Genomic DNA, 24,930 nt, shown 5'->3' on the forward strand with positions numbered 1-24,930 from the left:
CAATGATTGTGCCATTTGTTAATAAAAATAAAAAAATAAGACTAAGGCTACACAGTACCCAATCACGTCAAAGAAGTATAGATGCACAAGTTTGATAAAAAGGTTTGGAACTTTTATTGAATTATTTAAAAGAAATTTATAAAAACATACATAAAGGGGAAGTGAACCAATGAAGGTGCCTGCAGTGCTAGTAACAAGGATAATCAATCATTTATTCTGTTTAACAAGACTAACAAAAGGAGATCATATCAATGAACCCAGTAATAAATATATGAAGAATTAAATAAATAAGTAAAAGGATCAGTATCCAAAATTCATTCATCTAAGAAGCATTAGTGGATAACAAGTACACACCTTAAAGTATTCAGCATAGAAAAATATAGTCAAAATGCCATGAAAGTATATATCTATAAATATGTCAATAGATCATATAGAGAAAAGCCATAAAGCCCACAAGTGGTAGACAAGTGTCAATATAGGGCAAAGTCAATTATAGCCCACAAAATACAGATGGTAAAGACAATACAACCTTTCAGCTGCAGGTAAGGACTGTCCTTACCGGCAGCTGAAAGGTTGTATTGTCTTTATTTACATTCTGTTTATCTCTATGCCTGATGATACCTTCTGCTTATTTCCATGCTTGGTGATACCATCTGTATTTTGTGGGCTATAATTGTTAAACAGAATAAATGATTGATTATCCTTGTTACTAGCACTGCAGGCACCTTCATTGGTTCACTTCCCCTTTATGTATGTTTTTATAAATTTCTTTTAAATAATTCAATAAAAGTTCCAAACCTTTTTATCAAACTTGTGCATCTATACTTCTTTGCCGTGATTGGGTGTTTGTTGAATAGAAGTATTGTACCAAATAGGCTTTTCACTTTTTGGACTAATAAGGCTACACAGTAACTGGCTATGGCACATGTGACAACCAAGGCTCTGTGCTGCTACATCAAAATACAAATTAATTGATTGTGTGCGCGAGTTCATATTGTGACCCTGCATATTTATGCAGCGTCAAAAATGCAATGGCCACATGTTACAGCATAGTGGATGGGATTTCTAGAAATCCCATGTCCACTGAGTCTATGGGCACCTGCGGATCACCCACAGAAACTGACATGCGGCGCGTATTTCAGATCCGCAGCGTGTCAATTTCTCTTGCGGGTCCGCATGCAGATTTTCCCCATAATAAGTGCGGACATTCTGCAGCGTCAAAACCACAGCAAATCCTGAACGTGGGAACGTGCCCTGAGAGAACTACAACCAGCGAGTAGTTCAGAATGTCTGTTCAAGTACAGGCGCTCGGTGCAGCCAAACATTTAAGTGCACCTTCTCACCTGCTTGTATTCCCCTCTATATCTAGCCCTCTGCCTTTGATAGAGGGGCATGCAAGCGCGACGGTGCACTTAAATATTTGGCCCCACCATGGTGCGCTGAACGGCTGTACTTGGTTTGAACAGACATTCTGTGCTTACAAATCCCTTTAAGGCTACACTGATATTTTGGCCATGGCATCTGTCACAAGACCACTGTTCACTCAGTGCTGCTACTACATTGCAGTTCTTTGCAAGTGAATGGGGTCACATTGTAACCCTCCCATGGCTACTGCAACTAGAAAGTCATAAAATAACCAGAAACTGGACTACTTGCAGTACAGTCATGGTCACAATGTGAACCCACACATCGTCAATTAACTTTTATTGCTATGCAGCACAGAGGCCTTGGTCATGTGACAGGCTTGGTTTGACAAGTCATTCTGTGCTGACAATATCTTTAACCCAATCCCAAGGGTGACAGCAGACACCCTGCAGCATAAAATTCTACTGGTTTTGGAACAGATTGGACCTGATTAAAGCCTTAAATGCTGCTGTCAATTGTGACAGTGGCATCTAAGTGGTTAAAACACCCCCTTTAAGGCTATGTTCACACATCATGTTTTTTTCAGCATTCATTTTCTGCAGAAAAACCTGATCTCTTGCCAGGAGGTTGTTCAGGATTTTTGTTGCTGTTTTCTTGCTTTTTTCGGTGCGTCTCATTCTGGTTTAGGCACAAAAAAACGCTGAAAACTTGACACCTGCGTGTTTGGTGCATTTTTTCAGCATTTTCAATGGGTGAAAAAACGCTGAAAGAAGTGACATGCTCTATTTTGCAAAAAAAAAAAAAAAAAAACATGCAAAGCACAAAATCCTGAACAAAAAAAAACCATGATGTGCTTATGAGATTTCTGGAATCTCATAGACTCTGCTGGTACTGCAAAACACAGCTGAAAATTTGCATAAAAAACGCATCAAAAAACACTGAAAAAAAACCTAGTGAACATAGACTAACACTATCACCCTACCCCTTCTGATCATAATCACAGGTGCCAAATAGTTGCCATTGCTCACAAATTACAACAGGCAAAAAAATATCCCCCAAGCTAAAGACAAAAGTAAAATGTAACTTATTTTATCAGTTAAGGAATTATTGCACTACATTATTAAAAGCACGTGATGCAAGGAATAGGAAACCTAAATTGGGATTTGTATATCCTAGTATTATAATCTCAGGCTAAATATGTGCCAATTCGGCAAGGTATTAGTATTTGCTAGCAATGCGTTGTCGTGGACCATCACTGTGCAAGTCTGATCCTATACTATGTATATTCCTATTAATACCTATCATTGTCTATGCTTGCTAAAAATTTCAGCTATTAACCCCCCAACATGTTTCACCTAACTGGTGTGAACAGGAGAATGAGGCTATTGTATATTAAAAAGCCAGTTGAATTTCTTCATGGGACTAGTTTACAAAATGGAGTCACTCAGGTGTATCTAGGCTTTCTGGCACCTGGGGCAAGAATTCAGTTTGGCGCCCCCATCCTTCCAAAGCACATACAGTGCCTACAAGTAGTATTCAACCCCCTGCAGATTTAGCTGGTTTGATAAGATGCAAATAAGTTAGAGCCTTCAAACTGCAAACGAGAGTAGGTTTTATGAACAGAAGCATAAATCTTACAAACCAAAAAGTTATGTTGCTCAGTTGAATTTTATTAAATTTTAAACATAAAAGTGTGGGTCAATTATTATACAACCCCTATGTTTAATATTTTGTGGAATAACCCTTGTTTGCAATTACAGATAATAATCGTCTTTTATAAGACCTGATCAGGCCGGCACAGGTCTGTGGAGTTATCTTGGCCCACTCCTCCATGCAGATCTTCTCCAAGTTATCTAGGTTCTTTGGGTGTCTCATGTGGACTTTATTCTTGAGCTCCTTCCACAAGTTTTCAATTGGGTTAAGGTCAGGAGACTGACTAGGCCACTCCAACACCTTGACTTTTTCCCTATTGAACCAGGCCTTGGTTTTCTTGGCTGTGTGCTTTGGGTCGTTGTCTTGTTGGGTCGTAATTTCATCTTCCATCTTAAGATCCTTGATGGAGGAGCGGAGGTTCTTGGCCAAAATCTCCAGGTAGGCCGTGCTATCCATCTTCCCATGGATGCGGACCATATAGCCAGGCCCCTTGGCAGAGAAACAGCCCCACAGCATGATGCTGCCACCACCATGCTTGACTGTAGGGATGGTATTCTTGGGGTCGTATGCAGTGCCATCCAGTCTCCAAACGTCACGTGTGTGGTTGGCACCAAAGATCTCGATCTTGGTCTCATCAGACCATAGAACCTTGAACCAGTCTGTCTCAGAGTCCTCCAAGTGATCATGAGCAAACTGTAGACGAGCCTTGACATGACGCTTTGAAAGTAAAGGTACCTTACGGGCTCGTCTGGAACGGAGACCATTGCGGTGGAGTACGTTACTTATGGTATTGACTGAAACCAATGTCCCCACTGCCATGAGATCTTCCCGGAGCTCCTTCCTTGTTGTCCTTGGGTTAGCCTTGACTCTTCGGACAAGCCTGGCCTCGGCACGGGAGGACACTTTCAAAGGCTGTCCTGGCTGCGGAAGGCTAACAGTAGTTCCATAAGCCTTCCACTTACGGATGATGCTCCCAACAGTGGAGACAGGTAGGCCCAACTCCTTGGAAAGGGTTTTGTACCCCTTGCCAGCCTTGTGACCCTCCACGATCTTGTCTCTGATGGCCTTGGAATGCTCCTTTGTCTTTCCCATGTTGACCATGTCTGAGTGCTGTTCACAAGTTTGGGGAGGGTCTTAAATAGTCAGAAAAGGCTGGCAAAAGAGATCTTTAATCCACACATGTGAAGCTCATTATTCTTGGTGCCTGAACTACTTCTTAATACTTTAGGGGGACCAAACAGAATTCTTGTGGTTTGAGGGGTTGAATAATAAATGACACTCTGAATTAACTTTTTACGTTTTAAAAAAAAAAAAAAAAAGAACAAAATTTGCTGCAGTGCATTTCCCACTTCCAGGCTGATCTACAGTACAAATGTCACAATGCCAAGTTAATTCCGCATGTGTCAACCAGCTAAATCTGCAGGGGGTTGAATACTACTTGTAGGCACTGTATGTGACTTGCATACTTAGTCACGTACAGACGAGCTGCTCTTCCTAATTCTCTCAATGTTCAATGAAAAAGTGAGAGAAGCAGGACCAGAAGTATGAAAATCACAAAAAAAAATTTTTTTACATCCAGGCACCAGATAGAGAAAGGTGACGTGGTCTCTGGAGTCTCTTTTCTTTCTTCATCTTGTCCAGACTCCCATGATGAGTTCTCTTATCCAAAGCTCGTCTCTGCAGACTTCCATCTTCTCCGGTCTTCTGCAGCACATCCCGACACGATGCCCTTAAAGATAAGTGTCATTATAATGCTCCTGAATAAAAATATCTGCTCTATGCTGAGCCCCTGAATAAATAGCTGCCCCTCACTATATTCCCTGCACAAAATATGACCCTCTTATGGTACATGCTCTCCATACTGCCCTCTCCTCTACATACTGGGCCCCCTCTTCACACTCTCCTCTCACACGGTGTCCCCCCTATAGGGCCCAGTCTCTATCATGTGCCACCTCATCACACTTCCCCTCCTTGGCATATTATCCCCTCCTAGCAGTGCCCTTACACCGCTGGACCATGCTACACCCCCCTCCATCTTTATTCTGTGCCCACTCACTTTTTCCCCATACTGTTTCTTCACACTTCCTAGTACATTTACTCTCACTTTCCATACTGCTTACTCACACATCCCATCACCCTCACTCCTCATACCCTGTCTGTACCCATCCCCTCACTCAGCATATTGTCTGCACCTACTGTGTGAGATCTGCCCCAATATAGAGATTCTTCAAAGGCCATGTAAATCTGAATAGGTCTGTAAAGAAACTGGTTTTGTAAATTTGAAAGCTGCCAAGTTTTTGCCAAAATCTTAATTTTCACACAAGCGCAAAAAAAATAAATCTTAAAAGGTGTTTTCACCACGAACAAAAGTACACTTTAATCAATAGATCTTGGAATAGTAATGACTGCCACAATTAGATGTTTAAATTTAAATGTTCCTGCACTGAGAATCTTAAATGTGCCCCTGCTGTGTACTGGCTGTGTCTGACCGTGCAGAAACATGGTCTGATCATACCACAGCTCCTGGGAAGCAAAAGAGTATACAGACAGGACAGCAGTGGGTGGGGGGGGGGGGGGGGGGGGCTGGGGGAAGAAATTACAGCTGATGCTTCTCAGAAAGTAAAATTCTTTCCCTTTGTGTTTTCAAACAATGTTTTACTTCAAAGAATCATTTGGCATCCCGTGCTGCAATGTCTGTATACCTTGTCTCCCCCCACCCCCCTCCCTGCCCAGGAGCTGTGATATGATCAGAGCATGTTCCTGCATACAGGACAGGTCATACACAGTAGGGGCACATTTATAAGATTCTCAGCACAGGGACATTTTAAACACATCCAATTATGAAATTTATTCCACGATCTATTGATTAAAATGATCTTATTTATGGAAAAGCCCCCTTTAAGTTTACCCCTAACATGAAGTACAGTGTCAGGAAAAAAAAATATAAATAGAAAACCCAGAATAACTGGGATATGTTGAAGCGTTTGAGTCACCTCTAAAGTGACATTGGTCAGAGTTGAAAAGTTGGACTGTCAAGGTCAAAATGTATGGTCTACTCCCTCTTAGAATTGCATCATCTTTACACACATCCACTTTGCTTGATCTGCTGAAGTCATTTACATAATGGGATTGCTTGGTCACTCCAAGGACAAACTTAACATAAGCTGAGGTTCCATGGTTAGGTTAAACAAAAACCTGTAATTGACAGTTCAAAGTGTGGCGTACACAACTGATGAGATTAGCCAGTGTATTATGACAGCATGTGAGGAGCTTTTCCACCCCATGACAGCAGCTGAAGTTAGTTTTAATTTAAGAGTGGTCCTCGGTACAAGTTGATCAACTCAGTGAAAATAAAACCTTTAAAGTTTCCAATAATGTCCATATAGGCCTTCATGTGCATGATCTAGCCATATTAAATTGATCAGGCACTTTGCATCTGTTATGCTGGCACTTTCAGAGAGGAAAGGACTAAAGCTCTAGTGCCCCTATTGAAGTAGCAATCCTAGAAGTCAATAGTGACCCTTTAAAATGAACCTAGCCATATGACTTGATAAAAGCCAAACCAAAATCAGTTTGCAGACACTTGTTTTGGGGTGTTTCCCTTCAGTGCAAAAGCGTGAGATCTGGTTTGGCTGTATGCTGCCATTAGAGTTCTAGTCCTGATGTGGCAATTTGCACATTTCAGTTTCTCCAGAGGAGCATTGCATGGTCTAGGAGATTCCTTAGAGGGGTTTTCTCCATGAACAAAACATTTTGATCAATAGATCTTGGATTAACTTCCACAATTTAATGTATTTAAATAAAAATGTTTCTGTGCTGAGATAATCTTATAAATGTTCCCCTATGTAATGGCTGTGTACTATGTAATGGCTGTGGTTGACCATGTATGGAACATAGTCTGATCATACCACATCTAGTGGGCAGGGGAGGAGGGGAATTTTTAACAGATGATTCTTTGTGAGGTAAAACATTTCACTGCCTGTTTTTTAACCCCTTTACAGCCTGTGACGTATTAGTACGGACAGGCTGTAATCTGCCCGCACTGAACCGAGCACATGTCAGCTGATTACAGTTGACATGTGCCCACATCAGCCACAGGTGGAATTGCGATCCACCCACGGCTGTTAACATGTTAAATGCCGCTGTCAATCTCCGACAGCGGCATTTAACACGTGCTTCCAGGAAGTGTGTCCTAAGCCCTGCCCATCGGCGACCCCATCACGTGATCATGGGTTACCAATGGGTGGGCATGACAACCCAGGGTCTGCAGCAGACGCCTGTGGTTGTCATGAGCTGATCGCTATGAGCACCACCTAGTGGTCAGCGCTCATAGAACAGGACCATTTCTGCTGCATACAGGGGATCTGCTGATCCCCTGTATGTAGCAGAGGCGATTGGACAGTTGCTGCTTCTAGTCTCCTATGGAGACTATGGAAGCAAGCAAAAATAAATAAAAAGTTAATCTGATTGGTAAACAGCGCAACAAGAAAAAGAAAAACACTAAACGCCAGAATTACATTTTTTTGGTCACCGCAAAATTGCAATAACAGGCGAAAACATCAGATCTACCCCAAAATGTTATAAAAACGTCAGCCTGGCACGCAAAAAAAAAAAAATAAGCCCTCACCTGGCCCCAGATCCCAAAAAATGGAGACGCTACAGGTCTTATACATGTATAGCGCCATTTTCTATAATTTTTTTTAACCTGTACATGTTTGGCGTCTACAAACTCGTAATGGCCTGGAGAATAAGAATGGCAGGTCAGTTTTAGCATTTAGTTAATGTTGTAAAAAAAATAAACTGTGGTATTGCACTTTTTTTTGCAATTTCACCGCACTTGGAATTTTTCCCGTACATGATATGTTAAAACTAGTAATGGCGTTGAAAAGTACAACTCATCCCGCAAAAAATAAGCCCTCACACGGCCATATTGACAAAAAAAAAAAAAAAAAAAAAAAAAAAAAATAGATATATGCTATGGGTCTGGGAACAAAGGGAGCAAAAAACGAAAATACAAAAACCCAAGCTTGCGAAAGGGTTAAACAATGTTTTACTTCAAAGAAAGAATCAGCTGTGATCCTCTGCTGTAATGTCTGTATACTCTTCTCCTTCCGCCCCAGGGAAGTCAATTTTACTTGGGTTATACTGGTGTAGAAGTTACTGCATGCTGTACACCCCCTCCCCCAGCTCAGACTGGCCCACCAATGTTTACCTCTGTACCATGAGTATTATATAGATGCACAAGTCAATTTGTGAGTGAGGCCAGTGTGTAGATGAACAGTGGATTTCTAAACAATCAATATTACTGGTGGGTCCATTGTCATCCCAGCCCAACACTGCACCCCTTCAAGAGCTGCAGGTTGCCAGGCAACATAAAGATGAAGTCTCACGCCAATATTTAAAGCTTACTGCATGAACGCGTTATGTATTGATATCTTATCTGAACAGGAGTGTTAGATATGAAATCCTATAGATGCTGAATATTAGTGTGCAGTAGCAAAGAACCATTGACTGCAGCAGTTACTGGGCTGTAGCCATTACACCCCATAGTGTCTCATTGAGGGCACTGAACATGTCTGCATTGTGGAATATTAATGTCAATTAGTTTTAGACAAACATTTTAAATAAAGGACATTTTATTAACTGCAGCTTTACCACCTTAGATGAAACAGCAGAATACCAATACATGGCAGACATTTACAGCAGAGTTATATTCTTGTAGCTTTGCTTTTCAGAAGAGGATCATGCTCATTGCTTCTTTTGAAGAGAACATCCTTGACCTGACTGAAGTACACAGCAATTCCTTGACCACCCAGTCCATCTGATGCATTTGCAATAGGTTTGTATTCCTTGTATCTCCTAAAAAAGAAAAATATGTATTATTTCACACAGCATGTATTAGGCTGGTCTAGAATTGTGCAGGAGTTGCCTGTTGACTTGCACATCTCTTATGCAGGTACATCTGCAATTTCCAGTGCCTTGTTTTAGTACTGTCATCTGAACTGCAGGTTCATTTCTGTGCAAGTGTTGACAGCAGCTGGAAGGAGTCCACAAATGCTCATCCAGTTTGCTGTAGAGTATCCACTTCGGGTAAAGAACAGACCCTAAAGATTAGGTTACAAGTGAATCCTAAAGTAGTGTTAAAGTGCTAGAACTCCACCTTACCTGGACAAGGAAACACCAATCACCAGAGCGACAAGGGCTACAAGAGCAAAAGGAACAAGTACTGCAGAAGCCGTCTGTGGTGAAGAACCTACAGAGGGGATGAGGAATATGAACGGCTCAGACATTTGTCCAACATTGTTACCTAGTTTCATGCAATATCACATTTGAGGGCCAAAAATATTTGCAGTTATGGACTGAGAGTAACTGCTAATTAATGTCAATAAACATTTTGGCTAACATCAGGGGAGAGGTAGAAGTAACAGCAAGTTCACTCATTTGTAAGCTTATTAAATTAGGGTCTATATACTAGAAGCCACTATGGGATAGATATTAGCAGTACAGAGTCACTTACCACCATCTACAGACACCAGTGTGCTAGCGAGAGCCAGACTGGCACCATCGCTCAGTGTAATATTGACACAGTAGGATCCTGGCTCAAATGTCCTTCTCAGGGTCAGTAAGCATTGATCAGAAGCCGGAACTTCATCACAGACCATGTCTTGAGGAATCATGCAGCTGGCATCTGAGACTATTGTGCAGGCATCTGTAGGCAGGCTGAAAGGACAGTAGTCATCTCAAACAGGGAACAGCATTACAAGTTCTGCAGAATGGTCTTACTGTGGCAGAGACGTACCTTCCTTCACAAGTTACCACAAAGTCAATTAGAGACTTGCCGGTTATAGATGTGGATACCTGAACACTGGTCATCTCAACTATGTTGATCTCAAGGATACAATCTAAAAGTTAGTGAAGAATTAAGGTTCTTGACCCTGTATATTGCAAGAATCAGTGTAGAAATATCAGACAACTCACCTACAACTGTGAGGTTGTTGTGGTAATAGCCATATCTATATATGAAGCAGTCTGGGGCAGGAGTTGGATATGGAGTGGTGGTATGGCTGGTGGTAACATTGGGCAGCTCAGTGGGTAGAGGAGTTTCAGTGTCAAAGGATGGTAAGTCTGTAGAGTTACCTGCAAGGAAAGGTTGCTGGATTGTGGTGTAGTCTTACACGGAGAACATCTGAGATACAGGTCACTATACAGCACACTGTATCCCTGAAGCTCCATACCTGTTCAGATTACATAAAGATTAAGGCCATTCCTACTTACCAGTAGAGTTGGGAGTGGTGAAAGTACTGATGGTAGTTGGTAGAAGTGTTGTATGGACTGGAGTGGGTGTAGCTGGTTTACATGGACCAGGAATGGCAGCTCTGATGGTCAAGTTAACAAGAAAGTTTCCAAGCTGGGTGTAGTTATGACTAGAGACTGGGCTGTTGGATAGTGAATCATTCCCATCACCATAATCCCAGTCGAAGGTCAGCTCATCTTTAGCCAGATAATGGCTTGGATCATGGATTCGGATGTCAAACTTGATTGGCGAATCCTTAATAAAGATGTTGTCTGAGGAATTCTTGTCATTCTTCTGAGAAAGCTTCACATCAAATGGAATTTCATCTTAAGGGAAAAAATAAAAAAAAAAAGTCTATTTTCAGAGCAATTCAGCCAAGACTTGTTTAAAGAAATTTGTCATGTGATCAGAAAGCTGCTATTTAGGTGGAGGGGGGGGGGGGGTGTGGGTTACATATGATGACTAGGAGTTATGAGACACCCATATGATTGTTTTATCAGCAGGAGACTGATTTTATTGAAACAGCACAGCCCAGTAAGTTTCACTAAACAAGTTTCTGATTTCAGATTACCTCTAAAATATAATTTTAGAGTGCTGACCATGCATTTATTGTTATGAAACCCTAACACAATTAAATAACTCCCAGCATTTAATTTACATAGAAGATACTATGTAGAGCCCAATGCACACTGCAGTATCCATAAATGACCCGCTAACTACTCTTTTGACACAGGGTCTTTTACATGTCTCCTTTCAAAACCATTGTGCACAGCCACCACATTTGTTAGTATGAGCTAGAATTTAAGGGCCTAGTCTCTGCTTCACAACTTACCTGTTACTACATAAATGCTGCTTGCTTTTGCAACTGGGTAATGCTTCCGGTAACCTCTTCTGAATACTGTGACTGCAATCATTTGTGTGCCAGCTGTGATGTTGGTGGTATTTATGGACAGAAAAGCAGAAGATCTCCCCATCTGTTGGTAATACTGGCCTGATCAGAGGAGGAAGGAAGGGGTGGAATAAAATCCTTCATATGAGATGCACATTCTAGAGTAGCATGATCATCCCAACATGTACAACACCAGCCTGAGTAAGTGGTTTATTCCTTGTAAATGTTGAAGCAAAACACACCTATTAGAAAGTGGTTGGAGGAAATTTTATGTTTTAAAAAAAAAAAAGTAATGGTGCAACAGATGACAAGCAATGGAATATATGTAAAAGTGATCTGACATGATACAGTTCAGTTTAACTAGGTCAGTCGATTTAGCTTTGAGGTTGTCACTACATAACTTCTCACCTATACAGTGACTAGACAATTGTGGATCTGTAGTTGGACTGCTAACACTTGCACATCAGGAATTTAACCTCTCCAAAACAAAGCAGAATGTCAGATACATGATCACCACTCCACTCTATGGGGCGGTCATAAAAATCCATGCGCAGTGCATTGGCAGTCAGGTGCCCCCCCCCCCCCCCCAAACAAATTAACTGTGGTTTAATCACATCTTTGGGAAGCAGATTTCAATTTCTCTAGCCACACAGGTCTGACTACTACCACACCTGTTCTCAAGTCAAGAAATCACTTAAGTAGGACCTGCATCATGCTGCAATCCAAATATTTTTAGGAACAAGTGAGAATGATCAGTCTGGAAATGGTTGTATTTTTTTTTTTAAGCCATTTCTAAAGCTTTGTGACTCCAGCTAACCACAGCAGGTCATTATCTACAAATGGCGAACACATGGACCAGTGGTGAGCCTTCCCAGGAGTGGCCAGCCAACCATAATTAGCCAAAGAGCACACAGAAGGCCCCACAACATCCAAACTACGGGCCTCACCTGGCTCAGTTAAGGCCAGTGTTCATGACTCCACCATAAGACTTGGCAAAAATGGCATGCATGGCAGAGTTTCAAAACAAAAACCTCTGCTGAGCAAAAGCTAGTGTCAGTTGCCAGAAAATATCTTGATGATCACCAAGACTTTAGGGAGAATACTCTGGACTGATTAGACAAAATTTTAACTTTCTGGAAGGTTTGTGTCCCATTACATCTGGCACAGAAGTAACAGCATTTTTGAAAAGGAACCAACAGTAAGATGGTGGTAGAGTGATGGTCTGGGGATGTTTTACCACTTCATGACCTGGAAGACTTGCTGTGGTAAATGGCACCATGAATTCTACCAAAAAAAAAAAAAAAATATAGAGTGTCCGGCCATCTGTTTGTGACCTCAAGCTGAAGCACACTTGGTCTAGGCAACTGGACAATGAGCCAAAACACCAACAAATGCACCTCTGAATTGCTTAAGAGAGACAAAATTAAGACTTGAGTGGCCTAGTCAAAGTCCTGACCTTAATCCAATTGAGATGCTGTGGCATGACCTCAAAAAGGCAGGTCATGCTCAGAAACCTTCTAATGTGGTTGAACTACAACAATTTTCCAAATATGAGTGGGCCAAAATTCCTCAAGAGCATTGTAAAAGACTCATTGCCAGTTACTGCAAAGAATTGATTGCAGTTGCTGCTGCTAAGGGTGGCCCAACCAGTAGTTAGGTTTGGGGGGGGGGGGGGGGGGAATCAGTTTTTCCACACAGGGCCCTGTAGGTTTAGATATCTTTTTCAATAAAAGACTTTAAAAACTGCATTTTGTGTTTGTTATCTTAGTCTAATATTTCAGTTTGTTTTGTGATCTGAAAAACATTTAAGTGTGACAAACTTGCAAGAGAATCAGGATGGGGCAAACCCTTTCACACCACTGTATCCGACATGCAAGAGGAATAAAAATTCCCCATTCTGCTAGTCAGTGGCAGCACTCAGATATCCACTATTCAGCAAGTTATCACCTATCCTTTAGATAGGCAAGAAGTTGTTTTTCACTTTACAACTCCTTTAAAAGGCACTGTTGTCCAATACCACAACCCCAACAGACTACTGGACCAACCCAAGACTGGTGTTGATGAGGGAGGTGTGCAGAAGTCAGACATTCCTGACTCAGGAGTTACTCCTCTTCATGAATCTAGTGAGTGGTGTGTACCTCTGTGCGCAATGCCAGAAATCTAACTACAGGCAGAATGCTAGAGCTTGTCATAAATTAGATAGTCTGTGGTGTCACGCCACTGTCCCAGCCCCACCCATTTTAGTGCGCATTATTCTCACTTGCAGGCCTTAGCCAACTCCAGTTTCAGGAGCCACTGCACATGAATCAGGGGACTCCCAGGTCATTTCATGGCAAAGACATTTATTCAGCCCATATGCATCATATTGCAACACGTAGCGTTGGGCACAACACACTAAGTTTTCCTTCCATTCTTCCTGGACTATCCCTTTGCCCACTGATGCTGTCAGCCACAGGGATTCCCAGTTCAGATCTGCAGTACATTTGAGAGCAGTTACACATCCATCTTCCTCTGTACAGAACAGGTTGAGGTGCTCTCCATAACACCTTTCTTGAACACCGGATGTTGCAGGAATGTCCACAGGAAATTTGGTAAAGCCTCACCCGAAACAATTTGTACTCCTTGTGTTTTCAGCTCACTGCACCTTGACACATTACTCAACCACCTCTCCCTTCTAACAGGAAGCAGTCAGCTTTCCCTGGCACTAGGCCCTCCCACTGTGGGCTAGTTCCAAACATTAACAGCGGCTGTCCCCTGCAGTCTGTTGCTGGGCCGATCTCCCTTATAAGAATATGAAAATATTCTCATATTTGTGCATCACAGTATCAATACACTAAATAATTTACACTATAAATATATACACACACATATGGCACAGTTGTCTTCAGGGACAGGAACGCAACACCCTTACAGAAGTTTTTTGTCACTTTTATACAAGTTACCCTATAGCCTGGAAGGGGAGGTTGTTGCCTGGAAGATAACTCCCTTCATGTAAAAGCTCTGGAGGTAGCAGGTTTCATCTCACAGGCAGACAGGGTTGTAATACTGCTGCAATACAGCAGAGCTCAGAGCTGCAAAAGAAGGTGCTTGCAAGAAGACAATTTCACTTCTCCCATTTTTGTGTTAGTAACTTGAAGGGTCTCACACTGTTAACACCTCCTTCATGTAAAATAATATCTGAAGGCAGCATCCTCCCAGAGCCCATAAGAGGCCAGCTATACAAAGTGATAAAAGATGACTCAACAAGGCACCCGATAGACATACAGGCATCACTCAGCAGTCTATAACCTGTATGCCAATATTAATAGTTTAGATGGAAATCTTCAAGCCTTACCTTGGGTGGAGAATATATAAATGAAGTTATGGAGTCTCCAGTGTGGGTGATGCGGGAATGGTTTTCCATCTGGAAAGTTACTGGGGAAACTGCAGTTTCCTTCATCACAGAAGTCCATCCACTTGGTCCAGTTGTACACATACTGGTCTGGGAAGCTGGAGGATTCTAGATATAGACAATAGTTGAGTAGCCTCATACTATGATACAGCATCTAATATATATAGCTGCTCGATCTGCATTTACCATTTCCACATCCCCTTTCATATTCAATGTCTCCATCTTCATTCTCTTTCTGACATCGGGGAAACTGCAGGTTCACAGCAAAAGTGATATTTGACCCTATCAGCGCAGGGCTGTCACTGGTCAGCAATGCCACCACTTTGCCACCTAGACAGAAAGGATAAGGCAGCATGATTTTAAGTCATTTTCAATGAAATGGAGCCATGCATACACCTTGAGGAATACCTCTCCAGCAGTTCTCCCATCTAGAATCATCAGACTTCCAGGCAGGGTAGAGCTTCTCATCCCATGAGTTGGTGTCAGGAGACCAGCCATCAATATGGTTACTGCGACCTTTATAGCCAGATCTCCTTCCAAACTCCATTACATCCTGAAACCCTGTTAAATTGTACAGTGTAGTGGGGAGGGGGAGTTTACACACAAGAGCACCACAAAACTACCTAATTAAAGGTGGTTGCCTGATAAAGCAAAACAGACACCCATCCATCCAGCAAGTGGCAGCTGAGATCTGTTGAGGGTGACAGCCACTCCATTCACCATGGTACGGTTCTTTTTTTTCCTGGCAAACCCATAGAGAATGAATTTGCAGACAAGTATGCGCATAGCTGCCCCGATCTGCCAGTCAGTGGGAGTCACAGCAGTCTAATCCGAGTTATATCCTATGGATAGGGGTTCAAAGCGGGTTCTCTGATGAACAGTAGTTATGTTTATAAATCTATGCAATGAGATGTTTTGGACTCTAGCATAGATATGGCTTGTGAATCATTAATGCACCAATATCAATCAGCAAAATAGTGGTATAAGGAAGAGACAGGTCTAATAACCCAGTTAGAGAGTTGTGACTACAGGTTTAGTTAACCTTCAGTATTTAAATATCACCCCCTCTTGAGAACTAGACACCATTGATAATCCCTTATTGGGGCCAAGTTTCTACAGATGTACAAAGTCAAATATTGCCATATGAGCACTCAGTTCACACCAAGTCATGGAAATGATCCATGGGACATTTTATCATTAGTTAGTATTTTCTATCATGATTCTGAGACACATTTAATGTAACATTTTCCCTGTATATGTCAAGGCAATTGTACACATTTAAACAACTTTGTAGTGAATCTTCTCAAATGAGTTGGCTTCTGCACTTGAAGCATGGGTAAAATAAGGGAGTCCATTCAGTGAAGACAAGTAGTCAAATTACATTTGGTGCCTTTAAGATTCAATGGAGGGAAGGTGCTATATGCAGAGATGGTCTACTGCAAGTGCACCTGAAACCAGTTAGTCCTCCATAGAACCATGAGCACCAGCTTTAAACTCAGAAATGGGAAGAGTATTCACAGAAGACAGATTTTACCCAAGAATTTGAAATGCAAGATCAGCTTCTAAGAGGTTTTTCCTTTGGTTTACAGTTAAAAAAAAAAATAAACAGTGGTTACTTCTACTTTACAAAGCCCCAGTACTTAGGATATACACCACAGAATAATTACCAGTGATATCTAAATAACCAGCACCAATCCTTGGTGTCAATCTTACTGACTCACATCTAGGTCTATAACATACATTGTGGAGCTTGTAATACTAAAATTTCTAACCACCAACCAAATTGGTTAACCCCTCACTTACTTTTTCCTGCCTGGATGCCAGAGACCAGGCAGAGCACCACCAGCCCTCCCACTGCTGCCACCAGCATCCTGAGAAGTGAATGAGCTGCTCAGGGATCTGCACTCCAGCACTTATATTCTGCTCAACAAGTCACAGCTGCAAGACATAGAGGTAGATCCCCATGATCCCTCCTCCTGTTTGGGCCTCATGCACACATCTATATAAAACACGTACGTATAAAATTAGTTCCGGTATCACCTGTGTGTCAGTTTTTTTACCATCAGTGTGTCAACAGTGTTTTTCAAGTTTTGATAAAGAAATAAATAAATAAATTACAAAGCTTCTGTTATACCGATGCAATCCGTTTGCTGTACGTGTTTTTCATGGACCCATAGACTTGTATTGGCCCTTGTCATGCGTGCTGCCGGAAAAACATGGACATGTGCATAGACCCATATGTTATAATGGATGCGTGTGGTGTCTGTGAAAAAAACGGATACAACATGTACTGGAAACACAGACGTGTGACAGAGGCCTAAGCTTCTTAAGGTTACATTTACATCAGACTTTTTGCATCTTCAATTTACCGCAAATCGTCAATTTTTACCAGTGTAGTCTATAGAGGTGAAACAAAAATTGTGGTAAAGCGGCACAGTGTTTTTATAGATTAAACAAATCTCACATATTTGTACCTTTGTTCCATATTTGCTTTCTTGTGCGGCTTTTAAAGCCAATGCTAAGAGAAAATGAAAAGGAAAAAATGACTTCTCAGAGGGAAATATATTCTGGCAATTAGTATGGTGGTCTTAATAAAAAAAATCAAAGACACTACTAGAGTAAGATGTGCCTGCACTTTGACATTTTCGCTGCGTTTTTTTCCCCTAAAGTGTCTTTTTACGGTTTATTTTTAGAACGTTTCCTGAAGTAGTTTTTAAGCTTATTTTGTTGGTGTTTTTTAATTTTTGGGAACGTCCTTTTGTGCATTTTTTGTAGTGCTTTTTCAAGTCTATTAAGCAATCAGTAAAACACAAGCATTTTTTTTTAGGTGGAAACGCTCATAAAACTCTCCCAAAAAAAAAAGCAGGAATTTTTTGGACTTTTTTTTTCACCCTTCCTGTCAACTTCTGTTGTAAAGAATGGCGTGTCTTTGTTGCAAAGCTTGTTTCCTTGTTTCATAAAGGCTGTATACACATTTGGTTATGCCAAGATTGCAGAATATCGCTCCCATTTTCTGGCACATCACCTTTCAGTTCGGCACATAACCTCCCCATCTCCCGCTCTTTGCCCCTCATCTGATCCCCCCACTAAGTTACTGGTACAAATGAAATCAGAAATCAGATTTTATTTCTGCTGCACAGACAGCCCACGCGATGTGCCAGGATTAGTAATGTGTGCAGGGGTGGAAATACCACTGGTGCAGCTGTTGCAGCTGCACCGAAGCACGGAGATGGAGAGGGGCGGCTAATAATGAGGGCATTCTGGCCCGTCAGAGCCTGAGGCTCCGGGGGGCCCATGGACAGATTGCCCTCATCATTGCAGGCATGGAGCGATCCTGCAGTTCTACTGTTTACAGTAGAAAATGGCAGCGAAGGAAAAGGAACCCGTCCTCAGCTTCTTGCCCAGGTCTGTGTGACTCAAGCATGTGCACGCAGCATGATGACGTCAGTACGCCGCCTGTGCAGGCGTCATTTAGAAAATGCCCGGAACTGGGAAGAAGACGAGAGAAGCGATGCTGTGGGGGAACGTACTTATAGGTGAGTTTTTTTCCCAACACATGGGGGAAGGAATGACAGAGGCTTATAGCAAACAGTGGGGGAGTGAGATGGCGACAAGAAGCTTATAGTGAGCAGTGGGGGGGGGGTTTAATGGTGACGAGGCATATAGTGAACGGTTGTGGGGTGAGATGGCGATAAGAGGCTTATAGTGAACAGTGGGAGGGGTGGCGACAAGAGGCTTATAGTGAACAGTGTGGGGGAGATGACGACAAGAGGCTTATAGTGAACAGTGTGGGGGGAGATGACGACAAGAGGCTTATAGTGAACAGTGTGGGGGGAGATGGCGACAAGAGGCTTATATGAACAGTGGGGGGGGATGGTTACAAGAGGCTTATAGTGAATGACTGGGGGGTGAGATGACGATAAGAGGCTTATAGTGAACAGTGGGGGGGATGGTGACAAGAGGCATATAGTAAATGGTTGTGGGGTGAGACGGCGATAAGAGGCTTATAGTGAACAGTGTGGGGGGGTGGTGACAAGAGGCTTATAGTGAACAGTGTGGGGGGCACAGGCATAGCTAGGGGTTCAGCTCAGGAGGTGTTAAACATCTGAGTGGGCCCCTAACCAGGTATCCCTGATTACAACTATGGTGGTGCACCCTAATAATAGGTATAGGGCAACCAGATACAAGGAACAAATACAACCACACTGTGACCAGACTACATATTACCACCTCATAGTGACTGAATTACTACAATACTGATCATTAATAAAAAAACACAATATTAATATTACTCTCTGTATATAATGTATAGTGCACAGGTAATACAGTGATCATCAGTGACATTATACACAGGAGCTCTGTATATAATGTATAGTTCACAGGTAATACAGTGATCACCAGTGACATTATACATAGGAGCTCTGTACATATTATACAGTGTAAGTTTACAGGTAATACAATGATCACCAGTGACATTATACAGAGGAGCTCTGTATATTGTGTCAGTGTACAGGTAATTTAGGGATCACCAGTGTCATTATACACAGGAGCTCTGTATATAGTGTTAGTGTACACGTAATACAGGGATCACCAGTGACATTATGCACAGGAGCCCTGTATATAGTGTCAGTGAACAGGTAACACAGTGATCACCAGTGACATTATACACAGGAGCTCTGTGTATAGTGTCAGTGTAGAGATAATAGAGTGATCACCAGTGACATTATACACAGGAGCCCTGTATATAATGTCGGTATACCGATAATACAGGGATCACCAGTGCCATTATACACAGGAGCCCTGTATATAGTATCAGTGTACAGGTAATACAGGGATCACCAGTGACATTATACACAGGAGCTCTGTACATAGTGTCAGTGTAGAGGTAATAAAGTGATCACTAATGACATTATACACAGGAGCCCTGTATATAGTGTTAGTATACAGATAATACAGGGATCACCAGTGACATTATACACAGGAGTTCTGTATATACTGTTGTGAAGGTTTCACCAATTTAAGATACACTAGGTAACTGCTCTCCTCCAAATTAAAGATGTCCGAGTGCATGCAGAGAAGCTAATTAACCAAATCTGCTAATCTGGATGAAAAAACTTCACTCAGAGACTGAACCACGCAAATGGCATACTTTATTACATAGACATGGGGTTAAATAGCATTCTCCTTCTAGGTGGGATTAGTAAAATGTATTGCTCTTTTCTGATAACTCGGCACGCTGTAATTTGTTCATCTATGTATCTCTTGTTCTGAGTAACGCCTTAGGAATTCCGATGGAAGGGGGTGAGTTCGTCTCTCAGCGCCATCTTTGCCAACTCGACATAAATCTCTCTGTTATCAGCCATGCACATGCATACGTCATTCCCAGGAAATCATTTAGTTGTTCGTATCTACAATAAGAATAGAAGCTATTAGTTATATATTCATTAACTATTAACATAATCCATGTGCATATACACATTTGCATACATGCATACACATAGATTATTCCATCATCTCTATATTGATTCACACTGATTAGGTAATCTATTAAAAGAAACTAATTGATTTTCTATAATACAGTATATATATTACCTTGACATACCCCCCTAAAATCAATTATTTGCTTTTAATATCCATATGCTAAAAATCAGAGGGGGAGAAGAATTGACCCTATTTTAAGGCTATTCTGGAACCCTACGATGTGACGGGCGCCCCGTCCCTTTTAGACGGACCCACCGACGTTCCTAAATCTAACTCATACGAAGACCTAAGGAAAGGGATGGAGACCCTAAAAGATCTAGTGACTGGGTAATCGAGGGCCACCCCTAACACAGAAATATGGATATTAACTTTACAAACTCATTTACTTCCGGTAATCTCTCTGGTACAACACTTTTGTTCTAAGGGAAACTGTTTGGTCATAGATTTTGAGAGCCTTAGTAACTTTCCCTGTGGGGCCGGTATTTTCTGGGATATATGTACAACAATGCTCACCTATCATTTTGCATACCCCTCCTTCTCTGCAAGTAACATATCCAGAGCTATTCTGTTTTGGAAAGCCATGGTAGATGTGGGTGCTAGTTGGTCAGCTATCCCTTGTAAGGCATCTTTGGTGTAATTGATAAATCTTTGTTGGTTAGAATATATGTAATTTATCCAATCTATGTTCTTGTTAACGGTTATTATGGGTATTATGGACTCAAATCCCGCCTTCACTTGGTCTCAGGCCTTGAATTCGTCTGGCACCACCCTAAGCACTCCGAGAACATCAATATATATATGTGGGTCAAAACTGTCTTTGGGGTTAACTTCTCTCTTGGCCCTGTATGTACCTACAAACGCAGCCTTTATTTCCTTTTTGGATTCCTGGGACTCAGATATAAGGTAAACAGACATTATTGCTTTAGTTAAGGCAGATTCCCCAGTCTATTTGCCCTCCAATCTAATCCTAATCTTTATGTCACCACATTCAAGGAAGTGTTGTACCAGAAAACTGGAATATCATTCTCTTTAGTAATAATTATTTGGAATGCACGTGTTACCGTAACAAAGGCTTCCCCCTCCAGCTACTGTCATCAGACAAAGGAGCATCAGGGTTGTGGGTCTGAGACCTCCTTCTTGTAATGGGATGTGTAGACCCATGATGTTCGGCCTTCGACCTTCACAGCCGTAGGTTATGTAAGCAACACTTGATAGGGCCCTTCAAATTTGGCATCCAGTGTGCCTCGCATGTGATTCTTTATCCAGACAAAATCTCCAGGCTGGATGCTGTGAGTACCTGGTTCAAGATCTGAGTCTGGAATAGAAGAGTACACTGGATCATGTGTTAGTTTTAACTCTTTAACAAGTCCGACAACAAAATTCACAAGCTTATCATTCCCTGAACTAAGCTGCTCTGGGTAATATTGACCCATTCTAGGCGGTCCCCCAAACAAGATCTCATATGGTGTGAGCCCTGTGGGTTGTCTCGGGGTATTTCGGACTGAGTATAGGGAAATAGGCAGCACCTCCGGCCATGGAAGTGACAATTCTTTACTGGCTTTAAGAATTATTATTATTTTTTTTAAAGTGCCATTCATCCTTTCAACTTTGCCGTTACTTTTGAGGATGATAAGGAGTATGCAGGCCCACATCCGCCCCAATCATCTCCCAGATTGATTTGGTAACTTCTGCAGTAAAGGCAGGTCCTTGATCACTTTCAATCACTTCTGGAATCCCGAATCTGCAGATAAGTTCTGCCAGAAGCCTTTTCACTGTAGTTCTAGCAGTCATGTTGGCTACTAGGTATGCTTCTGTCCAGCCGGAAAACATATCCACCACCACCAGAACATATTCATATCTTCCACTCTTGGGTAATTGCATATGATCAATTTGGATTCTCTGGAAATGATACTGTGACTTTGCCAGTTTCTTCTTTGGCACATGTTCTGTTCTTCCGTGATTCCAAGTGTTACAAATCTCACAGCTCCTAGTATAGTTTGTAGCAAGAACTGAGATCTTGGGTGCAATATAGAGTTTATTGATAGCTGAAATCATCTGATTCTTCCCTCTATGTACCTTTCCATGAGCCCACTGAACCACTGCAGGATACAGTGCTCTTGGCAGACATATTCTTCTTCCCACTCTCCAGATTCCGTCATTACAAAACGTTCCTCCCCGTCCGATCCATCCTTGTTTTCCTTCTTCCGTTACCGCATTCTGCTGGTGACGCGCCCCCTGGGCCGTGGGGATACCCAGAGCTGGGCCTTGTAGATGCTGGGGGTTGTAGTCACCATGGCGGCGACCCGGTCCGTGACCCAGGGCGGTCAAACCAAGGGGGTAGTCTATGTGTACAAATGTTAATGTCCGACTACGCCACCTGTGGAATGCGGTTATTGGTAACCGCCGCTGCGGAGCAGTCCGCTGAAGCTGGTGGTATGTGCAGCAAGATGATGTGACTCCCCACAGGAGGAGTGTAGCTTCAGGGAAGCGTGACTGGATGATGGTGGTGATTGTGCAGGGCGTTCTAGTGCTGTGAGTGCTGGCGCCGCAAGGAACACAGAGACAAGATAGTGCAGTCCCAGGGTCTTTACTCACTGTTGTTGTAGTTCAGATTACAGTTACCAAGCAATCTTCTCCCGTCGTGCTGTGTGTACTCAGTGAGGGGTTCAGTCCACCCTCAGGTATTTCCAGAGCACTTATCAGGACCCCGTTCTGTGTACCTAGCTCTGGCCTCTTCCTGCACCTCACACCCAGCGCCACTTCTATCCGGTACCCTCGGGCCTTGGCGGGCGACGTATGTTTCGTCCCCTGGGTCCTATGTGGCCACCTTCTTAGGGCTACTGGTGTGGACTTGTGGCCTGCAGTACTTGAAATGCTGCAGCCTCCGGTTTCTAGCTGAGCCTTTATGGTTTCTCTACTAGTTGAGGGACCCAGTTCCCTGTTCTGGCCTGACCCCTCTACCTCCTGGTAGCAACGGGCGTACAGGTGGCCTTCTGCACGGCCCATACCCCTAGGGTCCCTTCTCTCCTCATTCCTGGAGCCGTCCTGCTCCCTCTCCTCTCTCTCAGGCTCAGGCCTCAGTGCTAGTGACGCGCCCCCTGGGCATGTGCTGTGCAGGGGGATACCCGGAGCCGGATCGCTGGGATGCTGGGGGTTGTAGTTCTCCGTGGCGGTGACCCGGTCCGTGCCCAGGGCGGTCAAGCCAGTGGCAGTCTATAGGTAAGAACAATGTCCGACTACGCCACCCGTGGATTGCGGTCAGTGGGGACCGCCGCTGCGTTGCCGACCGCTGAGGCTGATGTTTGTGCAGCCGAGTATGGGATAACTCCCCACGGGAGAAGTATTGCCTCAGGGCAGCTAAGGTGGATGATGGGAGTGATGGTGTGAGCGTCCCAGTAGTAATGGTGCTGGTGCGGCAAGGAATCACAGAGACGTGTGGTGCAGTTCGGGGCCTTTACTGATGGTATAAAGCAGACCCTCCCGGGAGTACTGGTTAGCAGTAGGGGCCTGGTCAGTCTGCGAGCAAGCAGGATCTCCCCTGGCCAGGTGGAGTTGTAGGCCTCCCCGACTATCTGCACTCTTTCCTGGCTACCTTGCTCTATGCGGGTAGAAGTAGCCCACGTCCCTGAGTATACCGTGTGGTACTCACCCGTATGGCCGGTGACTTGGGGCCTTCCATCAGCCTTCGCTTCACGATGGCGGTGCTGGTCCCTTGCTTGTGACCGTGCCTTCGAGTTTGTAAGGCCAGAGGACATGGAATCCCCTGCCGGTTGGATTCTGCTGCTGGACCTGGATGTCCCCACAGCCTGGTATTAGTGTCTTCAGCCAAGGCGAGCTCTCTAGCTTCCAGCCTCTGGCACTCGCTCCTGCTCTTACAGAGCTCCTGTTGTCACTTTCCCTCTCCAGGCTCTGACTGCTCTGCTTGTTCTGCAGGCTCTGTCTAACCTAATCCCGCCCCAGACCCAGTTTATAAGGGCAGATTCCTCCCCTCCCAGGTATGGGCGGGCAGTGTTGCATGCTTAGGGCTCCTGACCAGAGAAACCTCCCACTTGCTCTCAGACATAATATCTCTATTACTGTGGCAACCAGACCCCTGGGGTGTCACATTCCCCCCTAGTAAATTTTAGTACTCCGGGACTAAACACATTTTTTTAAAGAAACATACATGCAGGGTATAACAATAATACAATAACATATTTACAAGTAGCTTTAGTTTGTAGAGGTCACGGCGTGTCCGCAACCGGGTGTCCATATCACCCAAGGTGAAGTTTTAAGCGAAGTAGGGGACCTGTCCAAAGCAAACCCCTTGCGTTGTCCTTGGGCGTGGCTGCAAGGCTGGAGCTAACTACTTTGGGCCGCAAGTAGGCCACGCCAGACAGGTTTTCTCTTCCGCGGCCGTCTTCGCAAGAGGCGCAAATGGTGCAACTATCTACAAGATTGTTCCGGTTATCCAGTGTCCATAACCTGTTAGTCCAAATAAATCTGCAAGGTAACTGAGAAACATAATTAGTAACAGGCAACAAACATAAACCATAAACATTTTCAAGAAACAGGTAAATTCACAGTGCATTAGTTTAGATTCTCCAGCGAGCGGGCATTTGACCTCTAGTGACTCTAGTGGACCTACGGAGCTCACTAACTGGTCCTGCACTACAGGGTGTAGGAGGTGTTATGGGTAAGCTGGGCAGCTGTCTGCGCACTCTTTGGCTCACTAGGGGCACGGCAGGCTCACTACTAGCAGAGGGTTGATTCTCCTGTGCTGCTGGTGTGGATTCTTCTGCCTCCTGGGCCGGCTGCTCTTCCAGCTCTACCTGGTCTTCTGTAGGCACTTGAGGGGCTGGCTGGAGAAAGGTGAGG

At 43.3% G+C, this 24,930-nt stretch overlaps 1 protein-coding gene across 1 annotated transcript; it reads right to left on the reverse strand.

Moving 5' to 3' along the window:
- Window positions 1–8,711: 8,711 nt before the first annotated feature.
- LOC141264625 (protein QNR-71-like) lies at window positions 8,712–16,566 on the reverse strand. Its single transcript, XM_073676903.1, has 11 exons — window positions 16,396–16,566; window positions 15,001–15,153; window positions 14,779–14,922; window positions 14,536–14,700; window positions 11,145–11,303; window positions 10,294–10,638; window positions 9,997–10,155; window positions 9,818–9,920; window positions 9,536–9,738; window positions 9,184–9,271; window positions 8,712–8,877 (listed from the first exon to the last, which is right to left on the reverse strand). Exons 1-11 carry the CDS (start codon window positions 16,460–16,462, stop codon window positions 8,727–8,729), a joined length of 1,737 nt encoding a protein of 578 aa, XP_073533004.1. The 5' UTR covers window positions 16,463–16,566; the 3' UTR covers window positions 8,712–8,726.
- Between the last annotated feature and the right edge of the window lie 8,364 nt (window positions 16,567–24,930).

This window comes from Phyllobates terribilis, unplaced genomic scaffold (genome assembly GCF_046119375.1).
Source record: "Phyllobates terribilis strain yellow unplaced genomic scaffold, ASM4611937v1 Scaffold_4__5_contigs__length_816908805, whole genome shotgun sequence".
Taxonomy (NCBI): domain Eukaryota; kingdom Metazoa; phylum Chordata; class Amphibia; order Anura; family Dendrobatidae; genus Phyllobates; species Phyllobates terribilis.